The 23,774-nt window shown below is 54.9% G+C and overlaps 7 protein-coding genes across 7 annotated transcripts; 2 read left to right on the top strand and 5 right to left on the bottom strand.

Moving 5' to 3' along the window:
• Positions 1 to 276: 276 nt before the first annotated feature.
• Positions 277 to 2,095, top strand: N0V96_003776 (uncharacterized protein; the record flags this gene model as incomplete). The annotated part of the gene is made up of 2 exons (XM_053190569.2): positions 277 to 397; positions 462 to 2,095. The coding sequence occupies 2 exons, from the start codon at positions 277 to 279 to the stop codon at positions 2,093 to 2,095; spliced, it is 1,755 nt and encodes a 584-aa protein (XP_053051978.2).
• Positions 2,096 to 6,203: 4,108 nt separating this feature from the next.
• On the top strand, positions 6,204 to 7,170 carry N0V96_003775 (uncharacterized protein; the record flags this gene model as incomplete). Its single annotated transcript, XM_053190570.2, has 3 exons — positions 6,204 to 6,382; positions 6,506 to 6,813; positions 6,890 to 7,170. 3 exons carry the CDS (start codon positions 6,204 to 6,206, stop codon positions 7,168 to 7,170), a joined length of 768 nt encoding a protein of 255 aa, XP_053051979.1.
• Positions 7,171 to 7,922: 752 nt separating this feature from the next.
• On the bottom strand, positions 7,923 to 8,625 carry GLO2_2 (Cytoplasmic glyoxalase II; the record flags this gene model as incomplete). Its single annotated transcript, XM_053190571.1, has 2 exons — positions 7,923 to 8,558; positions 8,623 to 8,625. 2 exons carry the CDS (start codon positions 8,623 to 8,625, stop codon positions 7,923 to 7,925), a joined length of 639 nt encoding a protein of 212 aa, XP_053051980.1.
• A 1,477-nt stretch (positions 8,626 to 10,102) lies between these two features.
• GLO2_1 (Cytoplasmic glyoxalase II) lies at positions 10,103 to 11,748 on the bottom strand (the record flags this gene model as incomplete). The annotated part of the gene is made up of 9 exons (XM_065756939.1): positions 10,103 to 10,189; positions 10,293 to 10,319; positions 10,430 to 10,564; positions 10,664 to 10,755; positions 10,952 to 11,168; positions 11,222 to 11,255; positions 11,332 to 11,403; positions 11,517 to 11,604; positions 11,724 to 11,748. The coding sequence occupies 9 exons, from the start codon at positions 11,746 to 11,748 to the stop codon at positions 10,103 to 10,105; spliced, it is 777 nt and encodes a 258-aa protein (XP_065614706.1).
• Positions 11,749 to 12,250: 502 nt separating this feature from the next.
• Positions 12,251 to 14,347, bottom strand: LAS1 (rRNA-processing protein las1; the record flags this gene model as incomplete). Its single annotated transcript, XM_053190573.2, has 2 exons — positions 12,251 to 12,836; positions 13,842 to 14,347. The coding sequence occupies 2 exons, from the start codon at positions 14,345 to 14,347 to the stop codon at positions 12,251 to 12,253; spliced, it is 1,092 nt and encodes a 363-aa protein (XP_053051982.1).
• Positions 14,348 to 16,012: 1,665 nt separating this feature from the next.
• On the bottom strand, positions 16,013 to 17,502 carry LYS9 (saccharopine dehydrogenase (NADP+, L-glutamate-forming); the record flags this gene model as incomplete). The annotated part of the gene is made up of 2 exons (XM_065756938.1): positions 16,013 to 17,262; positions 17,499 to 17,502. 2 exons carry the CDS (start codon positions 17,500 to 17,502, stop codon positions 16,013 to 16,015), a joined length of 1,254 nt encoding a protein of 417 aa, XP_065614705.1.
• A 1,363-nt stretch (positions 17,503 to 18,865) lies between these two features.
• Positions 18,866 to 19,924, bottom strand: N0V96_003770 (uncharacterized protein; the record flags this gene model as incomplete). The annotated part of the gene is made up of 1 exon (XM_053190575.1): positions 18,866 to 19,924. The coding sequence occupies one exon, from the start codon at positions 19,922 to 19,924 to the stop codon at positions 18,866 to 18,868; it is 1,059 nt and encodes a 352-aa protein (XP_053051984.1).
• Between the last annotated feature and the right edge of the window lie 3,850 nt (positions 19,925 to 23,774).

Below are 23,774 nucleotides of genomic sequence, written 5' to 3'. Positions count from 1 at the left end.
CGACGACACTTTCCAAGATACGTACTTGCAACCCCCCCTGCGTTCCTACCCCAGGCGAACAACACACCGCATAGCTAGTGTGGCGTCACTGCCCTGGCAACTCGGCCCCACCCAGCTTTCCTCCTAATTGGGTAACCGAGTAAACAAGCCCGACCGCCTCATGTTGGGATGTGGGCTTCGCAACGGCAACGATACCACGCAATTTTTGAAGAATTGAAGCAGACCCTTCGTGGATTGTCTCTCGATCAGCGACTGCTACCGCCAGCGGTTTATGAGATGCCGGCTCTCTACTCGTCTGCTTCCACCCCGTCTCTGCGGTCGCACGATGGACCGGTCAGAATGGACGGGGGAGGCAATGTTCGTGTCGTTGTCCGAGTGCGGGCGTTTCTGCCCAGAGGTATGTTGGAGGCTTTCCGGTATGGCGAAGAAGAAGAAGAAGGAGACTAATGGAAGAAACCCAGAAATCGAGCGTGGTGCCGAGTGCCTAGTGGAGATGGACCCCATCACCCAGCAAACGACGCTTCTCGTGCCCAACGACAGCGACCCTGCGAACGCGAAAGCAAAGACGAGAAAGGTTATCGAAGAAAAGAACTTTACATTCGACAACTCTTTCTGGAGTCATGATCTCAGCGACAAGTATTATGCCCACCAGGAAGACGTTTACAACAGTCTGGGCGAGGAGTTCCTTGACCACAACTTCGAGGGCTATCACACATGCATCTTCGCCTACGGTCAAACAGGTTCCGGAAAGAGTTACACAATGATGGGAACGCCAGACCAGCCGGGCTTGATTCCTCGAACGTGTGAGGATCTCTTCGAGCGAATCGAATCTGCGCAGAACGAGACGCCCAATATTTCCTACAACGTCAGGGTGTCGTACTTTGAGGTCTACAATGAGCACGTCCGGGACCTGCTTGTCCCGGTTGTGGCCAACCAGCCGCCGTACTATCTCAAAATCAGGGAGTCGCCGACGGAGGGTCCGTACGTGAAGGATCTGACCGAGGTTCCTGTCCGCAATCTCAATGAGATTTTGCGATACATGACGATGGGTGACAGGTCAAGAACCGTGGCCAGCACCAGAATGAACGACACGAGTAGTCGCAGTCACGCGGTGTTCACAATCATGCTCAAGCAGATCCATCACGACATGGAGACGGACGAGACGACGGAGCGAAGTTCGCGTATTCGCCTGGTCGATCTGGCTGGCAGCGAACGTGCCAAAGCAACCGAGGCAACCGGCCAGCGGCTCCGCGAAGGCAGCAATATCAACAAGTCGTTGACGACCCTCGGACGAGTGATAGGAGCTCTTGCCGATGCCAAGGCGGGTTCGAGGAAGCGCAGCAAGGACGTCGTTCCATACCGAGACTCAATCCTCACATGGCTGTTGAAGGATTCGCTGGGAGGCAACAGCAAAACGGCAATGATTGCTTGCATCGCGCCGTCGGATTACGAGGAGACTCTGTCGACGCTTCGTTACGCAGATCAAGCCAAGCGCATCCGTACGCGTGCGGTTGTAAACCAAGACCAGATCTCGTCGGCGGAGCGCGATGCCCAAATCGCAGCCATGGCGGACGAAATCCGCGCCCTTCAGCTGTCTGTATCGGAATCGCGCCGGCGGGAGAAGGATACCAAGGACCAGGAGGAGAAGCTCGAGGAGTACCAGAACCACGTAGCTACGATGCAGCGCATGATGGAGGAGCGTAGTCTCGTCGCCGAGGGCAAGATTCGTAGCCTGCAGACGGAGAACGAGGCCTTGCGGCTGCATCTCAAGCTCGCGCTCGAGAGTCTCAAGAACCCGATCCCGGCCGTCACGATCAAGCCGCCTGAGGTCGAGGAAGCGGAGGACGAGGCTCAGAGGGCCAAGTCGGCGGGTCTCGAGGGCAAGGAGGAGAATGGCGAGGACGCCGAGTCATTGTACGACGACTCGGACGACACGGCGTACGACTCGGACGTTATGGAGGATAATGCCAGCGACATGCAGGAGTACATGCGCAGTCTGCTCAGCGATCTGGGCATGTTCCGGAGAAAGATTGGAGACGACAAAGAGCGCTGGGTCGGCGAGACGCCGCCTGCGGGAAGCAAGATGAACTTCTAGGGTTATTTGTTTGAGGGGGTTCGATGAGTGAGTTGCGGACGAAAGAGCTCGGCTATTGATTGTTACGAAGCGCCAAGACGACAATGGTAAGCATGGTGTTTTGGGAGTCCTTATTCTTCGGGGTTTACTTTGTTTAAGGGGGAGGGGGGAGAGGATCCATAGTTTGCAGTCAACACATAGTACATGGCACATCAAAACTCTCGTATAGGGTCGACAACTTGACACCAGTGACGATAACGCAGTGTGAGCAACTGGTTTCCTCTGCCGGGACACGTCACGATTGAAACCTGCAGGAACACGATACGGCCTGTCAGATCTCACGGAAGGTGGGCGGGTGTTCTTCGCTTGTTACCATTGATCTCAAACAGGGGATCCGTCCTGGCGGTGCTTCACAAGTCAAGGTGCATGGAGCAAGGCGCGGGAGGGCCTTCTGGGACCGCTACGTGCCGCTTGCGCTATCTCCAGAGATATATGGTCAATTGTCCCATCAGGATTACTGCGAATTGGGAATGCGCTGAATGTCGAGAGCCGAAGAGGGATGTCGTTGTTAGAGTTAGACAGGGTTGGTTGTTGGTGACGGGAGTGCAGAGAGACAAAAGGCAGGGATGAAGCATCCGGAAGAGACGACGGCGAAGCAAGCCGGTGAACTACTTTGTCAGGGGGAGTTTCGAGACAGCGGTTTGGTTCTTTCAATGGCGGGCAACGTGCTCCGGAAACCGTTGGCCATCGAAACTTTGACGTGTGTCTTGCTACCCGTGTCGAGTGTCAAGCTTGCCAGCCCTAGGAAGCAAATGTCCGACGAGGGTTTAGAGAGTTGGATGGACATCTAGGTAAATGGCTATCGTTTGGGCGTGCCAATTCCAGAAGCTCTCGCAATCGCAAATTCTGATAATGCGCTCGATTTGTTATGGAGATTGGCTTTTCGCCCCCTCTTTTTTCGATCAACATATTTGGGCTGTTGAATTGGGCATTGGATGAAGCTTGGTGTTGTTTCCTGAGTATAGTTCGGGTGCAAATGCCATTTGGGTTTTCAGTTTTCTTCGCCGGGGAAGCTGTCCGAAGCAGGTCGCGATCAATTGACTTGCCATAAAACTTTTTAATCGCCACGAAAGACCGTGAGGAGTTAGTTTGCCGATCAACTCGTGGTCTGTCTATGACGACGGCTCATAGCCATATGGTCCTGTCTGCCGTGCTTTCCGCGGATACATTCGTGGGAACCGACACGTCTCGGATATTTGACGTCGGAGCTTTCTGCGATATGCTGTTCCCGAGATCCATCTCAAGTTTTCTCCCCTATTGGCTTTAAGGGGTTCCTGTTCGATATGCGAGTGATTTCTAGAGGATTGCCAAAAGGGCGAGGAGCGCGAAGAGAGATTGAGTGAACGGGCTGTAGGTTGAGCTAGGCGTCGAACCCGACTCTCGAGCTTCGATGTGTGCGAGTGGTTAGAGAGCGTGCATTAGTGTGACTATGACGAAGTTTCCGAGAGTCAATTGATCTTGTGGATGCATCTCATTCTCCGCTCCGTTTGATGATGTTTGCTCGAGCAGCTCAGACGTTGAATGGGATGTTAAGGGTCATAGCTGGATACATGGGGACTGAGGTATCCGGAAGAATGTGCCTTCTGCCGCAGCAGTAGATACATTCAGGCTTGCAGGTGATTGTCGCAGTTTCTTCCATTTGCAAGATGCTCTTTCTTGACCATTCATTGACAGGCAAGTGCTTATCAAGGTAGGGAAGGCATCTGGCCTCGCTCGGATCAGCTCCTCTTCGACAACTTGGAAACTCGCGGGGAGGTTGCGTAACTTGCGGTTTCCAACGAAATCTGCGCGTAAGGTACCTTGCATTCCCATGGCGGCACATGCCTCCTTCCTGGTCCCTGTTCCTGGAAGCTGGAAACCCCCTGCCAGGCGGCGACCCTGCTCATTTACACCACCTTCAGGAACCGCCGAACCGAAAGGAACAGCTGTATCCGTATGAAGTACGGTAACGTGGGTAATAACCTTCCTTCTCGAACGTGGACCTGAACATCCGGTCTTTGCTCCCCTTGCCCACCCTCGTCGCCGTGACTTATCACTGGCCGCGCCGGCGGCTGGATGTTTCAGGGCGGTAAGATGTTCCCACCAAAGTTCTACCATTCCTTGGGTTTTTTCCTCTTTCTCTAGGCAATGGATCGACTACTGTGACACCGTCCCAGCCGTTCAAGTCACTCGTCGGCTCTGAGTTTGCCAAGTTGCCAATGCCAGTCGGTTCCAGCGTCTCCAGACACCACAGTCAGATCGGGACGGACGGCCGTGACGGCTGCCGCGGAATGTCACCTTAGGTCCGTACCTACCTTACCTACCTAAGGTACCTACAGGCTACGGCAGGACCGCAGGAAGACGCCGTTGCCGTTTCGCCTGCGTGCCTCATGTGTGCAGCGGCAGGTTCCTTCCACCACCACCACCACCACATGGGCAGCAGGAGCAGGAGCGGGACTCGCGCCCGAGACGTCCTCATTCGCCTGTACCTTGCAGTGTACATATGTATCCTGTACGTACCCGTGCAGTCAGGCTGGACTGGATAGGTTGTGCACTCGGACGGTTCGTGTACCGTCCCGTCTCCTTTTTCCCCTTCCCCCTCGAGACGCTGACGACTCTGACGAGAAGTCGAGTCTGGAGTCTGCTCACTTCTCACTTATTCTCACGGCCCTCATATGCCATTGTCCAGAAGACCAAGGTGCCCTGTCCTGCTGCGCTTCAGACCTCAGATCTGGGCCCTGGAGTGACTTTGGACCGGATTTCGAGGCTTCCTGCCCACTCTCTCCGATGGATCTCTCAGACTACCACCCTTTACTATGTAATTATTCTGTATCCCGCCTTCAGCAAAGATACCCTGCCCTTTGGGATCGCTTGGATGTCGTCTTGTGTTGCGGCCCTAGGTTTCTTGTGTTCCCTGTGATGCACCCTGCAGAATGTATCCGCCGTTCCATGCTCTGAAGCACAAGAAAGAGGAGCACCATCGAGGTATCTTGAGTATCGCCGTGATGAGAGATGGGATGAAATGAGATGGACAGCCTCTTGCTTAATACCCCTACCTCGCCGCGGACTCGTCCCTGGGTCTCTTCCTCCCCTTTCTCTCTACCGCCTCTCCCTCGGTCGCCATCCTATTGTATTTTTTTTTATTTACAATTCTTTGTCACCAACTCCCTGGATACGACCGTCGAGTCATTCAGAGTTGCAAGGAACTCGATTTTCAGCTGCTGTCGCCAGTCGTCACGCCTTGTTCTGTATAACAGGTATTTTCTGGTCCACCTGTGTCGCTCTGTCGCGTCCCTGGCACTAGGTAATTGACACTTGGGAGGAACACCACCGGGCGTCAAAGCAAGCTGCGAAGACAAGGGCATCTGTTCCTGACAATCAAATCTCCCCTCCCCACGCCATCTCGCTGTCTGATCTGCCAATACGGATTCTCCTTACAGGCCACGGATACATACGAACAGGCTGTATCTGTATCTGTACTCCCCCAGACAAGCCCAAGAAACCCACCAAACCGGTCCTTTCATTGGCGATTTCCAAACAAGCCCAAGCCTCTCTCTCTCTCTCTCTCTCTCTCTCCACGTCTTTTCCTACCGGGCCAACAACCACGTTACCACACATACGCAAGCCAAGTCACCAACCAGCATACTGCAACTAACAACGCCGGCCCTCAGGCACTTAAACGTGCCCCGTCCCCCGTCCCGTCAACGGCCTGCCCACTTCTGCCCCTCGTTGCTACATTAGGCACCGCCGCACTCCACCGAGCCAACCAACGACCAGCGACCCAAAAAAGCAAGGGCACCTCAGTCTACCTTAGCAGCGTGTAACTTGTCACTGTGTCCCGTCCGCCGTCCCTCTTTCAGGTGCCTCTCTCGGTCACGCCTACCCGACCCCCGATCCCCGACCAGGTCCAGCGAGCAGCGACGCAACATACGACCTCAACTTCACCTTCAACAGGACACTTGCCTCACGACTTGACGCTCGACACCTCTTTCCGTCCTCTTGCTGCTGCGACTTTCCCTACCGTTGCCCTTTTTTTGCATTTCCTCCTCGATACCCCCTTTCCACCGCCCTCCCAACCACTTCACACGCCATGGCCGCTAGACCTGCTCTCTTCACCCGTGGCCTGTCGGGGCTCTCCCAGAGCACAACCGACCCCAACTCGCCCAGTGTCAGCTCCCCGGCCGACCAGCGTGATGATGCGAAGCGCAACTTCCTCAAGGCCATGCGCCCTCTGCCGACACAACACTACTGGAATGTCTACTTTGACAAGTGAGTGCTCCTCTCGAAATTACCTCAGTGTCTGTCCTCAGGCGCATGTACCAGATCTTGCGCAACCCCGCCCCCACCACCCCTGAAGCTTTCAAGACTAACTCCCAATCCTCACTGCTCCAGACAAGCAAAGGACCAGCAAAAGTCGGGCAACGATGAGGAGTACAAGGTGCAGCTGGAACAGCTTGGCGCGCAGATAGAATCCGTCCAGGACTTCTGGAAGTACAACAACAACACACCCGTCGACCAGATCAAGATGCGCGAGTCCATATACCTCTTCAAGCAGGGCTTCAAGCCTATCTGGGAGGACCGCCGCAACATCAACGGCGGCGCCTGGACCTTCCGCGTGCCTAAGAACATTGGGCCCGATGTGTGGACTCGCGTTCAGCTTCTTGCCATTGGCGAGAAGCTGCAGAGCGTACTAGACGACAGTAAGTCGCCCTCTCTACCATCTCTTTTATCTCCTTCACCACAAGCGCAAGTTAGCTAACCCTTGACTACCTACAGACGACCAGATTTGCGGCGTTGGTCTGTCCGTTCGCTTCAATTCCCACCTCATCTCCATCTGGCACCGCGACGGCTCCAAGCAAAAATCCGTCGATGCTATCCTCGAATGCGTACTCGAGGAGCTCCCCGCCGAGCTGCGCCCCAAGGCCGATAACTACTTCTACAAGCGTCACCAGGACCATGCCGGCTTCAAGGCACCCCCGGAGCTCCAGGTCGTCATCGACTCACAAAAGGCGGCGGCTGATAAGGCCAAGGCTGCGGCCGGAGGTGCGCCGGCTTAGAAGGCCGGTAGCGTCCCTCCGCACTCTGCCCCCTTTTAAGGCCTTGCTAGGGTCTGCGAGGGTCTTTGCTGCGGTTCCGAGGCTAAATAGCGTGGCCTCCGTATGAATCCCTCTTCCGAGCCCTTTCTCTTCTCTGCACAAAACGCAACCCCCATTCAGTGACGGACGCAGCGGTGAGGAGGAACCTCACTTTGTCTTAATCTCACCTAACATACGGGAGTGGGAATTTATATGTGTTTTGATTTGTTGGGCAAGTCAGGTTAAGTCCGTACTTAATCTCAGGCCACGGTAATTGGCAACCCACCAACACACAAGTAACAAGGCCGGAATAAGCATATCTCACGGGCGTTTTCATTCGACCTCTTGTTTTATCAGCATGGAAATACAAACTCTTGGGGGTGGTGAAGATATCACACCCTACGGATGCCATATGGGCTGCAGAGATCAGATAGAATCATCATTACCACCAGTATTTACCAAAGTGTCCCAGATGCTGCAACATGTTGCAGCTACTCGTGTAGACTGTGAAGCTTGAAGGCGTCAGGTACAGGTTCCAACTATCAGAAGAGAAGTAGCTCGTAGATGGTGCAAGCGCGCCCGAAACAATCAAAGGAAAATGCAATCGCCGTGCCTCCCAAACGCCAGCACAATGGGGTATAATGCAGGACCAAAGCCCGCCGCAAAGGTCACGCAGCCTCTTAACGTCCAACCAGTCAGTGAGGTAGATCGATCGCGTGCGCGCGCGCGCACAATCACCGCCAAACCCCAGCCCGGCGCATAACCTCCTCAAACTCGTCCCTCCTGACCCCCTTGCCCACGCCAGCGCCCCCGTTGGCCTCGAGGATCATATCCCGCAGCACCTCGTCCTTGACGTCCTCCCTAAGCACGGCAGCAACCCTCTTGAGATCCGCAATCGTTATGACATCCCTCGCCCCAGCAGAACCCGACGCCGAAGAACCTCCAGCCCCGGCCCCCGTGAAGAGCCCAAACGCCTCCTCCACCTCCCTCCTCCTCGCCTCGCCTCCGCCCCGCTCCTCTCTCTGATGATACTTCAACGCGCACACGGCGAAAAACGGCTCGTACGCGACGAAGCCTTCGCCCTCGGGGTCCAAGATGTCGACGAACTCGGCCTGCTCGTCGCGGGAGGAAGGTGGGATGCCGAGGGCGACGAGGCAGGAGCGGACGTCCGAGGTGGGCATGACGCCTTCTTTGGAGTAGCCTTTGAGTGGTTCGGCAAACAGGGAAAAGGCCTCGCGGATCTCGCGCTCTTCGTGGGCGGAGATGTTGTGTTCTTTTGCGAGTTTGGAGGCGCGGGGGCGGGGGACGTCTGTTGTTGTTGTTGTTGTTGAGGAGGAGGGTTTTTGGGTTGGTGGTTTCCGTTTTGCGGGCTTTGGGGGTGGCGTGTTAGTTTAGTGTGGTTGAGGAATTACGAAGAGGATGGTGGTGGCTTACCATTTTGGGTTATTTTGAAATGGTGTTGAGATGCTGATTCTGTGTTTTGGGGGAGTTTGGTTGGCTGTAGGAGAGGTGGTGGGCTTTGTAAATGTGGTCGTCGCAAGCACGGGTAACGGGAGGCAGGGACTGAGAGCTGGAGGTCAATGACGATGGATGCGCCGGGACGAAAGAGCGCCGGGGGGACGCGTTAATGGGCTGTGGAGTCGCGCTCGTACAGTGCGCCAATAATGTGCGCAAAGTTTCGCTCGCACGATAGCCCGCCCCGCCGTTGTAAAAAAAAAAATTCAACATAAAAGCTCTCGCAAGGTACGGCACCCCTTCTTTCTTAACCATCACAATCTCACGACACTCACTCATCGTGAGAGATGTCGACTACCTCAACCATGACACTCCCCAAACCAGCTCTAACGCTTTGCGATTGAACAGAGAGACCGACGGATAAGCAGGTTTATTCACTGGATCCTGTGCGCAAGCTTCGCTCTCTGCTTCACTTCCATCGCCGATCACAATCTTCAAAAGACCTACGCAATGTGGTCGAGAAGAACATGAGTTGACGGATCTGTCAAAACCGCCTCCACACTTTACTGCAGGTCGAAGCTGCCCAGAGGAAGTGTGTCTCATACTCAGAGCTCACGGCCCTCCGCGCCGGAACTGCGCCCAGCAATCTGGGATCCTCCATTCTCCATGCAAAAACTCCATGGATGGACTACATCTTACGGCTATTCATGCCCTCTTCCTCCGTGGCGCTTCCTACTCGGGGAGTCTTCCAGCTGCAACATGCCATCGCCACATACGCAAGGCATCGCAACACGCCAAACAAGGCAATCCTCTTTGTGGTTTTTTTTTTTTTGTTTTTTTTTTTTTTTGGTTTTTTGCAATCTTAGTCCTCAGCGGGACGAGACAAAACCCACCGTCTTCAAAATATTGAGACGAACAAGAAAAAAACATGACATGACACAGCTTCTAAAAAATGCTAGAGCTTGCCGCTTTCTTACCCAGAGCGAGCACGTGTGGACAGTGAAGCAAGATTAAACAAACGGGGGCGCGTCGCAGGACGTACCGCCCCTTCCCCGGCTTACACTCTCGCTTCGATCACTTGTGGTTGTCGCGTTTAGGACCTGTGGGAGACATACTCGTGACGTGATGATTTGATTTTGATGGCCTTGATGGTTCTTGTATAAGAAGAAAGTATGAGACGTGATTTGCCATCCCTTTGATTCCATGATCAAGAGACTTGCTCTGGCATCCTGCCTACTTTTACCTCTAGCACTACATTCTCTGGCTTAAACTTTTCCGGCCTCCATCCAAGCAAACCCATTATGTCAAATCTTGGAATCAGGGGGGTGGGCTGTTTCCTCGTCAGCTCTGCTCACGTCTTTACTGCCAGCCCTGGCATCAACAGCCGCGTCCAAAACAAGGCCGGTGCCATGGGAAGAAACGAAGAGAAAGCGGAAGGAGGAAAACCTGGCTCACTTACTCACTTGAAGTTATTCTTCATCTCACGCAACTTATTCATGACGGAAACGGGCTCGCTCTCTCCCGTCACCCTCTGAATCTCAGGGTCCTATTTCGTACCAAAAATCGCCATCAGTCTCTGTGTCTCTCCAAAGTGAAGGTAAAGGTGCCCCGCGAAGCTCCGTGGGGTAAACGGGCTTCAGATAACTCACCTCGACGCGCATAAAGACGTTATGTTTCTATATTTCCAAACAGTCGTTAGCTCATGTTCACAATCTCACACTTCCACTCTTATCCCATCCCATGCCATTGCAAAGGGGGGAAACCCAGGAACCGTGAATCACGTTACCTTTTCATCCCCAATCGTAAACTTGCCCTGCGTCTCCTTGTTATTCTCCGCGAAAGCCTGCAGCTTCTGGATCGCCTCGTTCTGAAGCACCGACGCGGCGAACTTGACGTTGGATTTGGTGTACTCGTGGCCGGGCTTTGTTTTTCTGTCAGCAATCATCCCACTTTCTCTCCCCCTGCTTCATCCCGTTCCTGGGTCATGTTGACAGGGGTTTTGAAAAAAAAGAGAACTCACAAACACGACCGTGTCGTCGGGAAGCGCGGCCAGCGTCTTGTTCAGCGCGCTGTGCATCTCCTCCGCGTTACCCTCGAAGAACTTGCCGCAACCTAGTGGAGAGCAAGGACAGATAAGTCAGCAGAAGAATCTTTCGAAGCTACGCCCCTTCTTCCTCCGATATGCAACCTCTCCGTCTCGAAAGCATCTTCTCTCTCGTGATGAACGAGAGCCTCACCAATGTCCAAGAGGGTAGTAGGAAAGGGGCCCAAGAGTAAAAGCAGAAAGACAGGAGAAGAGGAAACCCACCGCTGATGAAGAGCGTATCGCCCGTAAACACAACCTTTTGGTCACCGTCCTGCATGAACCAGCAGATGCTGTCCTGCGTGTGGCACGGCGTGTGGAGCGCCTTGACGGCGATGCCCTCGCCAATCTTGAACGACTCGCCGTGGCCCGGCGTCCGCGTCACGCCCTCACAGTCCTTGCCGCCGATGATGGGGAGCTTATCCAGGCCCAGTTCGCCTTGCTGTCGTCTTGTCAGTCCGAGAGTGCGCGGTGGAATAGGATACAAGACGGTACCAGCTTCTTGTTTCCGCCCGCATGGTCCCAATGACTACCAGGGATGTCAGATATGTCACAGATATCTCCGCGTTCCGGTTCAACTTCTCCAAGGCCTGATGAAGACTCACTGGTGCGTGTTGACGATGGCGGTGAGGTTAATCTCGCCGCTCTTGATAGCCTTTTGCAATACGGGTGTCACCCTAGAGATTTTTGTCAGCTAAAGCTCAATACGCAACGCAACCGCAATCCAAGATGCTCTACCTCTGCATCCAAGGCATGAACGAAAAAAAAAAAAACGAAAGAAACAACTCACTCGGACGGGTTGGCGGGGTCAATAATGACGGCGTCGTTGGTCTTGTCGTCCTTGACCAGGTAGGCGTAGTTGTTACTACTGCCCACCCCTGGAAACAGGCCAAAAATCTCATATCAGCATGATGGGAACATTCGCTCCATCTCTCCATTCTCACCCTCATTCTCATTCAGGAAAAGAGAGTATCGGAGGATTGGGGCGGAAACGTACACATGGGAATCGACTGGATATGCATGGCGTTGGCGAACGTAAGCTATAATCCTCTTGTATAAGCTTCCAATCTCTCACAAATAGCTAATCAACCCCAAATTGAATGGAGCAAACAGCATAGAAGAAAACCCACTGCAGCTGTAACGGTAGCGAGTTTCTGTCTCAATAGTGGTCTCCTTGCGATGAGGGTATTCATGAAAGGCAATTGTGCGTGTGAAGAGAGAGAGCTGTTTCCTCTGCAGTCAGTTGGGGTGATTAGAGCTGTAAGCTGTTGCGTTCGGGAGCTCCTCGGCAAGTCACGGTGACGTTATTACAAATCCGCGAGGGGGGAACGACAGACGACCCCATCCAATTGGCATCGTCATACCCCACGTGATGTCGTATGTGCATTACAACAACAACTCCATCAGCGATATCTTGATCCTGTATCACAGACGAGATATTTCGTTTTTTGCACATGCCATGTGGCGATGATGGTATAAAAGCTTGATATCCAAAGACGACACCCCGCGACCGGGCTCGACGATTTACGCGACGCCAATAGGTCGCGGCTTCCAAGTCCCCTCAAACGTGGCCCATCCGGTGCCAGCGCTCTCTGAAGCCTCGTCCTCCTCCATCTCGCCCTGCCCATCTGCTCGTCCCTTCCGCACAATGTCTTCTGATAACCGCTGAGCGGCAAGCATGACGGCCTCATTCGGCGGCGTCTCAACAATCTTTTCCAGCGTCGCCAATAACCGACTCTCGTCTAGCCCATCAATCCATTTCCTCATCTCAGCCCTCCTCCCAGCATCCTGCTCCTGCAGAAATGCAACCACGACTTCGCGGCGCACAGGGGCGGCAGACACGGCGGCGGCGGCGGCCACGGGACCGGTCCTTTCGGGAGCCTGGCTCACGACCTCGTTAGGCCCCAGGTGCAGCCAGTAATACTCCCAGATCCAAACCAGTGCTTTGCGCGCGGCGGAACGTAGCTTCGCGAGAGACGGCAGCGTCTCGTGCGTCGCCTGGTGCCGCAGCTCGACAAAGGTCGCCGGCAAGCCAATGGTCTTTGCCACCGAGTACATGCTCAGCTTGCGTTGCTTATCCTGGTGACCATCCAAGAGCCCGGTCACAAACCTAGACGAAAGGAGAAGTGTAAGCAGTACAGAACGATCGGCAGGCGGTGACGGTGGCAGATTGATCAAATAAGGGGTGCACTGTGTACCGGAGTCGGAAAGGCAGGGCTCCCGGAGGCCGGAGGCTCAAGTAAATGAATGATCTGGGCGAGACACTTGCAAGCCCTCACACCCATACTAGGTTCTCGAACCACCGCCCATTGACTACAGGGTGAGAAACGAACTCTGGCATTCCGGATCTGCAGCGACGGGCCATAGGTAGGAGGCCATAGGTAGGAGGCCATAGGTAGTTTAGCATGCCTCAAGCAAGCCGAGCCAAGCTTCCCCCGATGCCAGGAACGTCCCTCAGACCATAGCTCCCAAGTGCGCTGCACCCGCTGACGCTTCCCGAGCAAGGTGAGACGCCCAGATGCAAAACCACGCCGGCTTGCTGGGAAACTTGAAAGGGGGCGTGGGCGTGCTGGTCGGCGCGGTGTGCGTGTAAGTGAAAGCCTGTCTTGGTGAATGTGGCTTCCAGCAGTCACGCAGATCAGGCGATTGTTGGTGGCCCTTCAGACGGGACCCGACTCGGGTAGGGTAGTGAGAGTGAGTGGGCTACGGTAGGGCGCTTCAGTGGTGAGAGGGGGGCGTGTGTGAGTGTGTGTGTGTATCGAAGGACGGGTGAAAATGACAGAAAAGTCAAATAAAGATGTGAGATATGAAATGCGCCGAAATCCAAATGTAGAGGTAACAAAAGAGAAAAGGCGGCCCAGATCCCTGGAAGATTGAGATTGTTTCAAGCCACTCTCAAGAGACAAAACTTCAAGGGCAGAAAGAAGGAGGAGTAGGAGGCGGGCGGAAGACGGAACGTAAAACGCCCCAATTAGACTTTCCTTTCTCTCACTGGCACGCCGCACCCTGAACCTGGAACTAGCAAACAGTCCTTGGGATGATGGGAGGGAAATCAAAAGAGACAAGTGACAGAAGAGGGAGAATAGAGGGAATTCTGGAGGAGACGTAAACGTACCGACTAAAGGCAGCGGCGTAGGCAGCACGAACGGCATAGGTGCCAGCGCCGCCCTTGCTCTCGGCGTCGCTGAGGATGGCGGCCGTCAGCAGGGCCGTGGACTCGACCATGTGCGGGCAGTTGCCTCGCTGCATCCACATGGACACCCTCGCGACGGCATGGTGCTGGTCGCTGCTCGGGGTCGTCTTGTTGGTGTTGGTGCTTGTTGGCGCTGATGGATTTGACAATGGCGTCGGCGCTGGTGCTGGCGCTGGCGCTGGCGCGTGTGCTTGTGCTTGTGCAGCCGTTCCTCGTATCCAAGACCTTGTTGGGGCCTGGGATGCGGCGGCGGCCGCGGACGCTGTTGTTGCTGCCGTACCGCTAGCTTGGGCGGCGGGTGTGGATGTTGTTGGTGGTGGTGCTGCTGCTACTGCTGATGCAGACGCTGGGGCAGCGGGATAGAACTGCTGGCGAACCTTGAGGAGCTCGCGGCGATCGCGCCATGGCGTCAGGATGTACTGCACCATTTTCTGGGTGTGTGTAATGTGCCGGGTGTGTGGTGTTTAACTGCGAGAGAGAGAGTGGGTGTGCGTTTTGGTGTGGTGTCTGTCTCTTTGCGTGCGCTTGTGTCTGTTTGTATGTGTGAGAGTCTGGACGGCCAGCCGCGGGGAGAGTCTTGCTGTAACCAATATGTGCTGGCTTGGTGGTGTGTGATCAAACCTACGATGTATTCAGATCCGCCCTCGTCTAGCTTTCCTTGACCGGGCTGGTGCTGCTGGTGCTGCTGCGCAGACGTGCTATGCCTGCCTGCCTGCCTGCCTGCCTTTTCCCAAGGAGCCCAAAGCCAAATTCGACTCGCGTGTTCCGTCCCGTTTGTCTTTTTTTCTTTTCTTTTCAGGTTTCGTTGCCTGCAGCCTTTGCTCCCGATCCCGTCTGTCTAGAACTCTAGTGGCCCTCAGGAAGCTGACGACTTGCAAATGTTTCAGGCCGTGTGTGTGTGTGTGTCCCCCTCTGAGAAAGAAGTCGTTCGCTTTGGTTTCGTTTCCTAGTATCGCGGAGGGCGCTCGCGGCTTTTTGCGTTACGCTGAAGCTTCTCACGGGTTTGCGGCTCAGAACGACTGGGGCTCGCTCGTTTTCCCAGACAAATACCCGAGAGAGCCGAATGGAACCCGTCTGATTTCGTCCCTTACTCGAATGCCTTTCTAGCCGGGTCCAGTCTGATAGCGGGCCTTGGGTTTCAAACGCTCTGTTGGGGAAAATGGGAGGAGGATAGGATGGGAGGGGGGAAAAAAAAGACATGAGGTTGGAAAATGTTCGGTTTTTGGGACGGGGAACCGCAAAATGTTCACCCAGGTGTGAAAATTCCCCGATTAGTATCGAGTAGCGGCCGCCCGATCTCTGAGTTACACATTACACCTCACCGCCAACCACATTTCACTCACATTCACTGACCCTCCACAACTCACACACTGGACTCAAATTTTACGTATACTCACACGCCCCAAGCTACTTACTCACCTTTGTAGAACAATCCATCCGTCTGGGACACGCAACGCCACCACATGTAACCAGAAGACGCACTCATCTCACTTCACTTCACCCAGTCCAACCAGAAACGCAAATCAGGGGCAAAAAAAAAACAGCATCATTCCATTCCACGCGGTTAGGTATTCGGACTTACCATCGTCTCTACAGGCTGCCCGTAACTGGTCATCAGACGAAGCGAACCTTGAAAATGTCACTCTCCTATGTTGTCTGGCCACAGCACTTCGTATGTACCTTCGCTGTCTCTCATAACGAAAAATCGAGATGAGTTGCTGCGGCGTCTCGTCCTTTGGCCCATCGTCACAAGCCGAACCGATCAACCTGAGCATTCTCCCACGGACTCACTCGGTCCACCGAATGCTGCATGGTCCAACACATACGATTACTCCTTTCAGGCTTCACTCAAGACCTGAGTAGGCAATAATGTGGGAAAATTAGGGGGGTGAATCAGACCCAACACAAATTCGTGGACACGTCAAAGCGTTTTCTAATCTTCCCGATGAACAATGTCTCAACTTTTTACTATGTTCTCATCAAAGTCCAACTGCTCATGCTCATTTTATTTTCTAAAAAACCATTCCCGCGCATTGACAGTTGAACCCGGTAGGTAGACATACAAACACCATCTCAACTTCACAAGACCTCTCTTAAGACAGGGTCTTCTCAATGAGGTAGATGCCGTACTTGTCCTTGAGCTCCTTCATGATGGGATCGTTGATCTTGGAGTTCATGGGCGCCAGGACGCCGCGCTCGGCAATGGTGCCGTTGAGCACCTGCTGGACGGCGACACCGCAAGGAACGCCGACGAGCTTGGCCATGGCCGAGTAGCCCTTGGGCTCGCCGTACTCTGCGAGCGTCGACGTCCGCGTCTCGCGCGAGCCGTCCTTGTGCTCAATCTCAAACTTGTGCTGCAGCATCACCATGTCGCGCTCGCCCTCCTCGAACTGCATCTTCTTCTCCAGCGTCGCGCAGAGCGTGTCGAGCGGGTTGCCGCGGGGGGTAATCTTCTCGTCCGAGAAGACGCCGATCCACCGCAGGCCGCTGAGGATGCGCTGCTTGTCCTCGGGGGACTCGAAGTGGGCCTTTGCGACGATGGCGGCCTCGAGGTCGCTCTCGCTGCTCGAGGCGGCGCCGACGACGGCCTTGGTGGCGTCCTTCCACGCAATAGGGCTGGCGAGCGTCTCCTGGGCGGCGTCCTCGAGGAAGCCAATGTCGACGAGGACCTTGATGAACTGGGGGAAGCCCTGGTAGCGGAGGGTGCCGCGGACAATGGTCTGGGCCTCGGGGATGTTGTAGCGCTCCTTGTACGGGGTCGAGTCGCGGTTGGGGTAGGCGACGAAGGCGTAGCCCGGGTAGATGAAGTAGGGCTTGGCGGTGGCCATGAGGTCCTTGGAGGAGACGTCGACGACCTGGCCGTCCTTGTAGTACTTGGCCGCGTTGCGGAGGGCGAGCAGCACGCCGCGGGAGGACCACGAGAACTTGTAGCCGAGCGGGTTGTCAGAGGCCTCGGGGGCGGGGAGACCGCCGCAGTAGGAGAGGAAGGAGAGGATCTTGCCGCCCTCGCGGTGGACCTCCTCAATGGTCTTGACGGCGTACAGGTGGTCGATACCGGGGTCCAGTCCAATCTCGTTCATGACGGTGATGCCGGCGTCCTTGGCGGCCTGGTCCAGCTCCATCATGGCGGGGGAGACATAGCTGGTGGTGACGACGTGCTTCTTCTGGCGGATGGCCGACTTGATGACGGTCGCGTGGAAGGTGTAGGGGATCAAGCTGATGACGACGTCGTGCTTGGCCACCTCGGCGTCGAGGGCCTTGTCGTCGTTGACATCGAGAGAAATGGGGGTGGCGTGCTTGACGCCCTCGGACAGCTTCTTGGCGGACTCGAGGGTTCTGCAGGCTGCGTGTTGAAGAATCGATTAGTTTTGATGATTCTAGATTTGACGGTCGATATCGGGTGCCTTGATAAATTGTTCTGGCGGGTAGGGAATAGGTGGAGGAGGAATTGGTGGTGGTGGTGGGATGGGGGAGCTTCGTACCAACGGTGACGGGGATTCCGGCATCGCTGAGGATGTCAAGCGTCGGCCGGGTCACGAAGCCCGCGCCGAGCATCAAAACACTCCTGTTGATATCAACGCATTAGCAACTGCAATTGTTTTGGGAGTGAAGCATTCGACGGGAGTATCAGCCTTACTGGGATGCCATATTGAAATTCAACTAGTTTCTTCCGGGTGATGATGGTATCGTGGTTGAACTTGGTTGTTTGCAACTTTTTTGGTTGTTCAGTGTGAGTCAATTCAGGTTCCAACAAATAGCAGCAGCAGCGAACGGAGGAGGAGGGGTAAGCCAGAATGGAAGGGAACCCACCCGACTTGGACTCGAAATTGACGGGAGAGAAGCCGAACTGGAGCCCGATATCTCTCTCAATGTCGTACTGTAATTCGCGATTCGTGACTCGACGGGCGAGGAAAATTTCCAAAGCATCCATGGTGGGGTAAAAAAAAAAGTGAAGGTGCCAAGTCGATCCGATAACGGCGGCCGTTCCCCCTCAACCCCTCACTATTGGATTGGAGTCTGAACTCTGATGGAAGGTTCATTCGCTCGCTCGCTCACTCACTCGCCGCCACACACAAACAGCGACGGGCAGCGCAGAGATGGAGGTGCACGCTCGGTATTCGTACGGATACCTCGCACAGTAGAGTGCCAGTGCCCTGGCGAGAGGAGAGGACTGGATGGGAGACGGAGGGAGGTGGCTGGGTGTGCAGGCAGCTGGACTACACAGTACACTACGGTGAGGTCACCAAGAAAATTCCCAGGGGCCACGGGCGGGGTGTTCTGACCTGGCAGGGCTGGCCAGAACGGCGGGGGTGGGGAGCATCTTCTCTCAGCTGATTGGATAACCGACGTGAAGTGACAGGGGAGACAAGGACCCACATGCAGCTCATGCCATGCCTCGACAGGGGTGCCGTTCGGGAGCCTCTTTTTCGCTTATTTTTAGTGTCCGCGTTGACGATTGCACTTCCAAATTCCATTCCTCTTCATGGTCCTGTCGGTGCAGATGCTGTTAACTCGTAAATTTCAAACTGCATAGCGGCTATTAGGTACTATGACTGATCGATTCACGTACACTAGAAAGGCGACGCGCAAATGGGGTGAACAAGTAGATGTTTGGGTTTCGCTTTACGCGTTTTGATTGTTTCTATCTAAGGTAGGCGCTTTCATGGGCCTTTGCCTTTTGTGACGCCGGGGCCACAAATTTGGCCCATGCTTCTATCTTTGGGTATTTTGTCTTTTCATTCATCATCTCCTCCTCCCTTCTTCGACATGAAAAGAGCGTGTGTGGTGCTCCTTAGCCCCAAAGATCCCCCAAGGCCCAAATTTTTGATGGTACATCTTGTTGATATCATACATAGTCTACAGGTTTTCGTCGTAAAATCATCAAACGCTTGCGCTGGTGTGGTGTTGTAATATGTAAGAGTAGTCCCTTTTTCTTCGTCGAGTCATTAATCCGAATCTTCACCATCGGCGTCGTCCTGCTCATCCTCATCCTCGTCATCGCTCTCGGGAGGCTGCCACGACTCCTCAAGCTTCAGGCCCTTGCCCGTACCCTCCAGGGGGCGGAAAGAGTTGCCCAGCAGCGAGGACATGGCAGAACGAGATGTGTCGAGTTGCGGGTCCTGGTCGTACTTGTCGGGAGCGTCATAGAGCCCCATGCCCACGAGGATCTCTCCCTCCTCCTCGGGCTCGTCGAGGGGTTGATAGGGGATAGTGTCCTCATTTGGCACTATAGGTTGGGGCTGCTGTGCCTGCGGCAGCGTTTCGGGGGTGGGCGGAGAAGTGCTAGTGAAGCCGTGCATGTGGTGCGAGTTCCACTGTTGTGTCGAGGTGGAAGACGGCGTAAGATCCGGGAGCGTAGTTGGTAGAGATGGGAAAGGCTCAGCGTAGCCAGACGCGTCTGAGGAGACATAGGCCGGCGGTGCTTGATGAGGTACGTTCCAGCCTTCAACAGGCAGGTAGTTGGGTCCATCATATCCTCCAAAAGGAAGTGATAGAGGGGAGAATGAGGCAACAGGGGAGGTGTTGCAAGAGTAGGCTGCCGGTGTTGGTGGGAATTGCTGGTATACGTGATAGCTGTCTGTATCGTACCCCGACGTGACAGGAGGGAATGGGTATTGTGCCATGCTCTGAGGGACGGCCATCTTCTGTTGTTGAAAGGTCGAAGGGTGCCAGCTAAGGGGACGGCTCGGTCGTGACTGAGATCCATAGTCGGGCATCGGGACTTGGTCCATGGGCTGCTGCCTCCGCCTCGCCAGGTTTCCATCGTTGACCACAGTCCTCCTCCTTGCCTGCATGGCCGCTGCTGACCTCGGGCTGTTGCTTGCGCTGGTGGGCTTGGCTACACGCATAGCTCCTGCGTTGCGTTGTCCGTTGGAGCCTCGAGAAAGCCTCCGTGACGCCTGGGAGAGAGCCATTTGTCTCGACAAGTCGTCCAAAAAGGTGTCGGTGTGATAGGGTGTGGGAACAGGCCCGGGAAGAACGCCTCCCATGAGTGTGGGCATCATCTTGTTTGATGTGTGCGTGAGTGTATGTATGTGTGTGTGTAGGTAGGTAGTGGGTGCAGGACAGGTATTGTGTTGTGGTGAATAGAGATGATGGGTAAAGGTATGAGAGGTTGCGGGTTGTTTGTTTCTTAACTAAAAGTCCATTGTCGAAGGATATGCGGTGGATGATGATGATATACGTGATATGGAAAGGACGGACTCAGCCCAGGCTATGTATGGACAAGAGGTCATGGTCCCAAAAGGCCCAAGGGATTACATTACAGTAGCGAGAAAAGACATGGGTGATACTAGATCGGTCTTGAAGGATAAAATCAAACCTTAGCTCCAGTATCCGTAGAGGAGCAAGACGTCCAAGGGTGCGAAGTGGGCCAGCAAGTAATTCAGACCATGAACGGTTTGGCATGTGTGTGTGTGTGTGTGTGTGTGTGTGTGTGTGTGTGTATGTGTGTACTTCGTACCAAGAGGCAGCGAGCGCAGGTTGCGTGCATGGGTGGAGGATGGGATGTTGATGGGAGGTATCCGCGCAGCCAGCGCAGGCGGCAGACGTCCCAGGCGTGGCTGGGCAGGGGGGGGTAACGTACTGATTCCGTCTCTCTTCGTGTGAGCGTATGGGGTACCGGTATGGGTGTGTGCTCCGTAAGTGAGGTGAGTGTGGACTGCATAGTATGGGAACGAAGCAAGTGTCTGGGATTCTAGGTACACTAGGTGGTAACTTGTAAGGGGGCGGCCAGCGGGCTGCGTCATATGAGTTGAGCATGGATCATCTCACTACGGAGCGTCGTGCATTTCGGAGTCGAAGCAGAACGAGGCGGCTGATTCCCTTTGTGGCTTCAGGTACCTCTTACAGTAGGTACGTATGTACTCCATGACCGCGGGGGAGGAGGGCCACAGGGGGGGAGGGAGGAGAGGAGGAGGAGGAGGAGGAGGAGGCACTGGGAGTCTGGGAGGAGTGAAGCATGGGACGGACTTGTCGATAGCGCTGGTGTGCGTGTGGGCAAAGCAGCGGTGGGTGTGGATGTGGATGCGGAAGTGGATGAGTGGTTGATTGCCTCGCCTCGCTGGTCTCTCTGCCCTGGTGCTCTGGCTCAGATTGTGTGGCCCTGGCCTCTCTGGCACACGGTAGCGTGTGTATGTACACTGCGAAGTATGGGCACGAGTGGACACACTCCCACACCAGACTCTGGACTCTCTGGAGGAGGGAGGGATGGAGGGATGGATGGATGGATGGATGGATGGATGGGATCACTGTGCTAGGGAGGGAGCGTCGGCGGTGGGTGGACGAATGGAGTGTGGAGCGAACCAGGTTGCGGTGCCCATTCAACTGGACGCCGTGTGCTGGCCAGGACTCAGGACTCGGTGGGTGCTGTGTGACTGTGAGTGAGTGAGTGTCGCGTCTCCATTGTTTGGGTAACAGAACGCACCTGAGATGGGACTTGGAGTCTTGGACAGCCCTTGGGAACGGAGTACGTACTGCCTTCGTCGTCCCCTCCACCTCGCACCGCGCACCGCGCCATGTCAAACCGACCGTGACTGCAGTGCCATGGCGGGATGCAAGGTTCGAAAATGTACGGCCAAGACAGACTGCCTGTGGGACAACGGCACGCAAGGTATCGACCTGGTCAACGGGTGAGCAGGTACAGGCCGGGGGGTGCCAGGGCAAGGCACCTGATTCTGATTCTGATTCTGGGCAAATGGCTGGGTCTTGGGAAGTTGGGTTCTGGGAGGGAAGACTGAGAGGAGGGAGTTTACCACTTCCAGGTACTCCGTACCCAGGTACTTACTGTGGCACCCCCAGATACGGTTCATGATCCATGAAAAGGGGGGGCCTCGCGGGCGGCGGGCGGTCAAGGACGCAAGGAAACCAAAGAGAAGATGGATGGAATGTCTTTGGCCCCAGGAAGAACCGCTCGGCCCAGGCGCTCACGCCGCCAGGTCGGAGTCTGGGACTCTGGGAAAGAGGCTATCCCTGCTTGCGTCTGGTGCAACACCGCTGGGCTGCGGTACCTTCTAGGTTGCTGTTCGCAGGCACTGATACAAAGTACCGCCATCACCTCCTCGCACTCTCCGTATACTAGTGCTACCAGAGAAGAGCGCGCCGCCTGCCTGTCCAGGGACCCAAAAGTTAAGAAGGGGTCCAAGGGAGACCACAGGTGGCGCCGCGGCAGGTCTCGTTTCCCCAACCCTGAGGGTGGTCTTATTGCATTGAGTCGTCCAAGTTCCGTCACCGCCTGACCAGTCATAAGCCGCCATCGAGGATGGAAACACCCCGGTACGCCTAGTTTGAACTGACGGGTCGGATGAGAAGGGGCGTTGCAGTGCTAGCCCGTCGGGGATCTATGGAACCCAGGGGAGAGACACCCGCTCCTGGGACCATGAATCCATAACCGTCATCCCTCCAAGGCTCCAAGCCTCAAGCCTCCTCTCCCCCTAGGCCCCTAGCACGGCGGCGCTGGTACGTGAAGATGGGGATGTGCATCTTGCGGCTTGTTTTGGTGGTTTCCGAGAAAGTGCCACACACCTGGCTGCCTGTCATTGATGATTGAAGACATAATATCCGTATGTACACAGTGGTGTGTGTGACCGATTGACCCTCCTGTGTGCCAACCTGGAAAGGAGGAACTTACATCTTTTTGACCACAACATGCGCTTCTGATACTGAGACGGCTGATGGCCCGCAACATCGTGGAAATGAGACAAAGATTCATCTGTTCCTTGAAGCCTGTCCGCACTGCACTTTGAAGCATCGTTGAGTCGTTTTTGTTTAAAGCGGAGCGAAAAACCTTCTATCCATCGTACGGTCAGTACACCATCCAGGAGGATACAAGGAAAAAAAAAATAAGATGCGGAAAGCACAGACTATGGAAAGCCCACGATCTCCATCGGGTCATGGTCTCAGGGCGCAGAAGAACTTTGAGAGAAGCACGGAGATGGCTCCGCATGAGGGAACCCCTGGTCGGGCAGTACGTACTCGTCCGAGAGAGCAAGCCGGCTGCCAGGTTGGTTGTCGGCAGAAACTTTGCAGGCTATGATGCGATGTATCCGCATGCTTCCATCGCTTCCCCAAAGCCGTACGCAGTATACGAATAAAAGTCAAGCAGCGAAACCCCGCTCCGCGCTTCATGGTACCCGGTTCAGATGGTGAGATACCATGTTGAATTTGTTGTGACGGTTTGACTCACGCCTGCCGACCAGACTACGTTTCTGGCGTCTTCCGGACCAGACTACCATGTGTCCGTGAGAGAAGGACTGTAGTTCCTTGCTGGGCATCGGCATTGACCGTGAGAGATCGTACGGAACGGATGCGCGTGCAATAGTCTACTGGTAGGAGGACGTGCATGCGGAGTCCATACATGGACGATTTCAAGCCCTGTTGAGCGACAGCAAAAAAGTACGAAACGGAACGTTGATTGTTTGCAGCCATCCTTGTGGTCAAATGGGGCGTGTGCCAAGTAGGTGTGGGAGCATCGACTGACAAGCCGCTTTCCAAAAGGATGGTAGGTGGGACGGATGGGAGCGGATCACAGATCTCGTTCAACCGACAGTTTTAGTTTGCAGTTCTGCCCACACACCCCTTGGCCCTGAACTCTGGAGGATGGTTTGCGGAGACAGCGGCGAGGGGCGGTACGGATTTTGCTAGGTGCCTATTCGAAAGCACGCGTAGCATGTGTATGAATTAAGGCTTTGGAATTTAGGTGTGGGTGGTGTGAGTAACGTGGCGCCTTCTTGTCTCCCCCTCCAAGCGTCAATAATGGACGGAATGGAGTCGCAGCTTGTACCCGTCCGGACACCTAGGTAGATGTCGATACAACTGCGGGAGAAGAAGCCAAAGGCCAGGAGATTTGACAGAGTT

The sequence above is a fragment of the Colletotrichum fioriniae genome, assembly GCF_027942845.1.
Source record: "Colletotrichum fioriniae strain IMI 355084 chromosome Unknown scaffold_3, whole genome shotgun sequence".
In the NCBI taxonomy this organism is placed as follows: domain Eukaryota; kingdom Fungi; phylum Ascomycota; class Sordariomycetes; order Glomerellales; family Glomerellaceae; genus Colletotrichum; species Colletotrichum fioriniae.
Note: the sequence above shows the minus strand (reverse complement) of the source record. Positions and strands in the feature narration are given on the sequence as shown.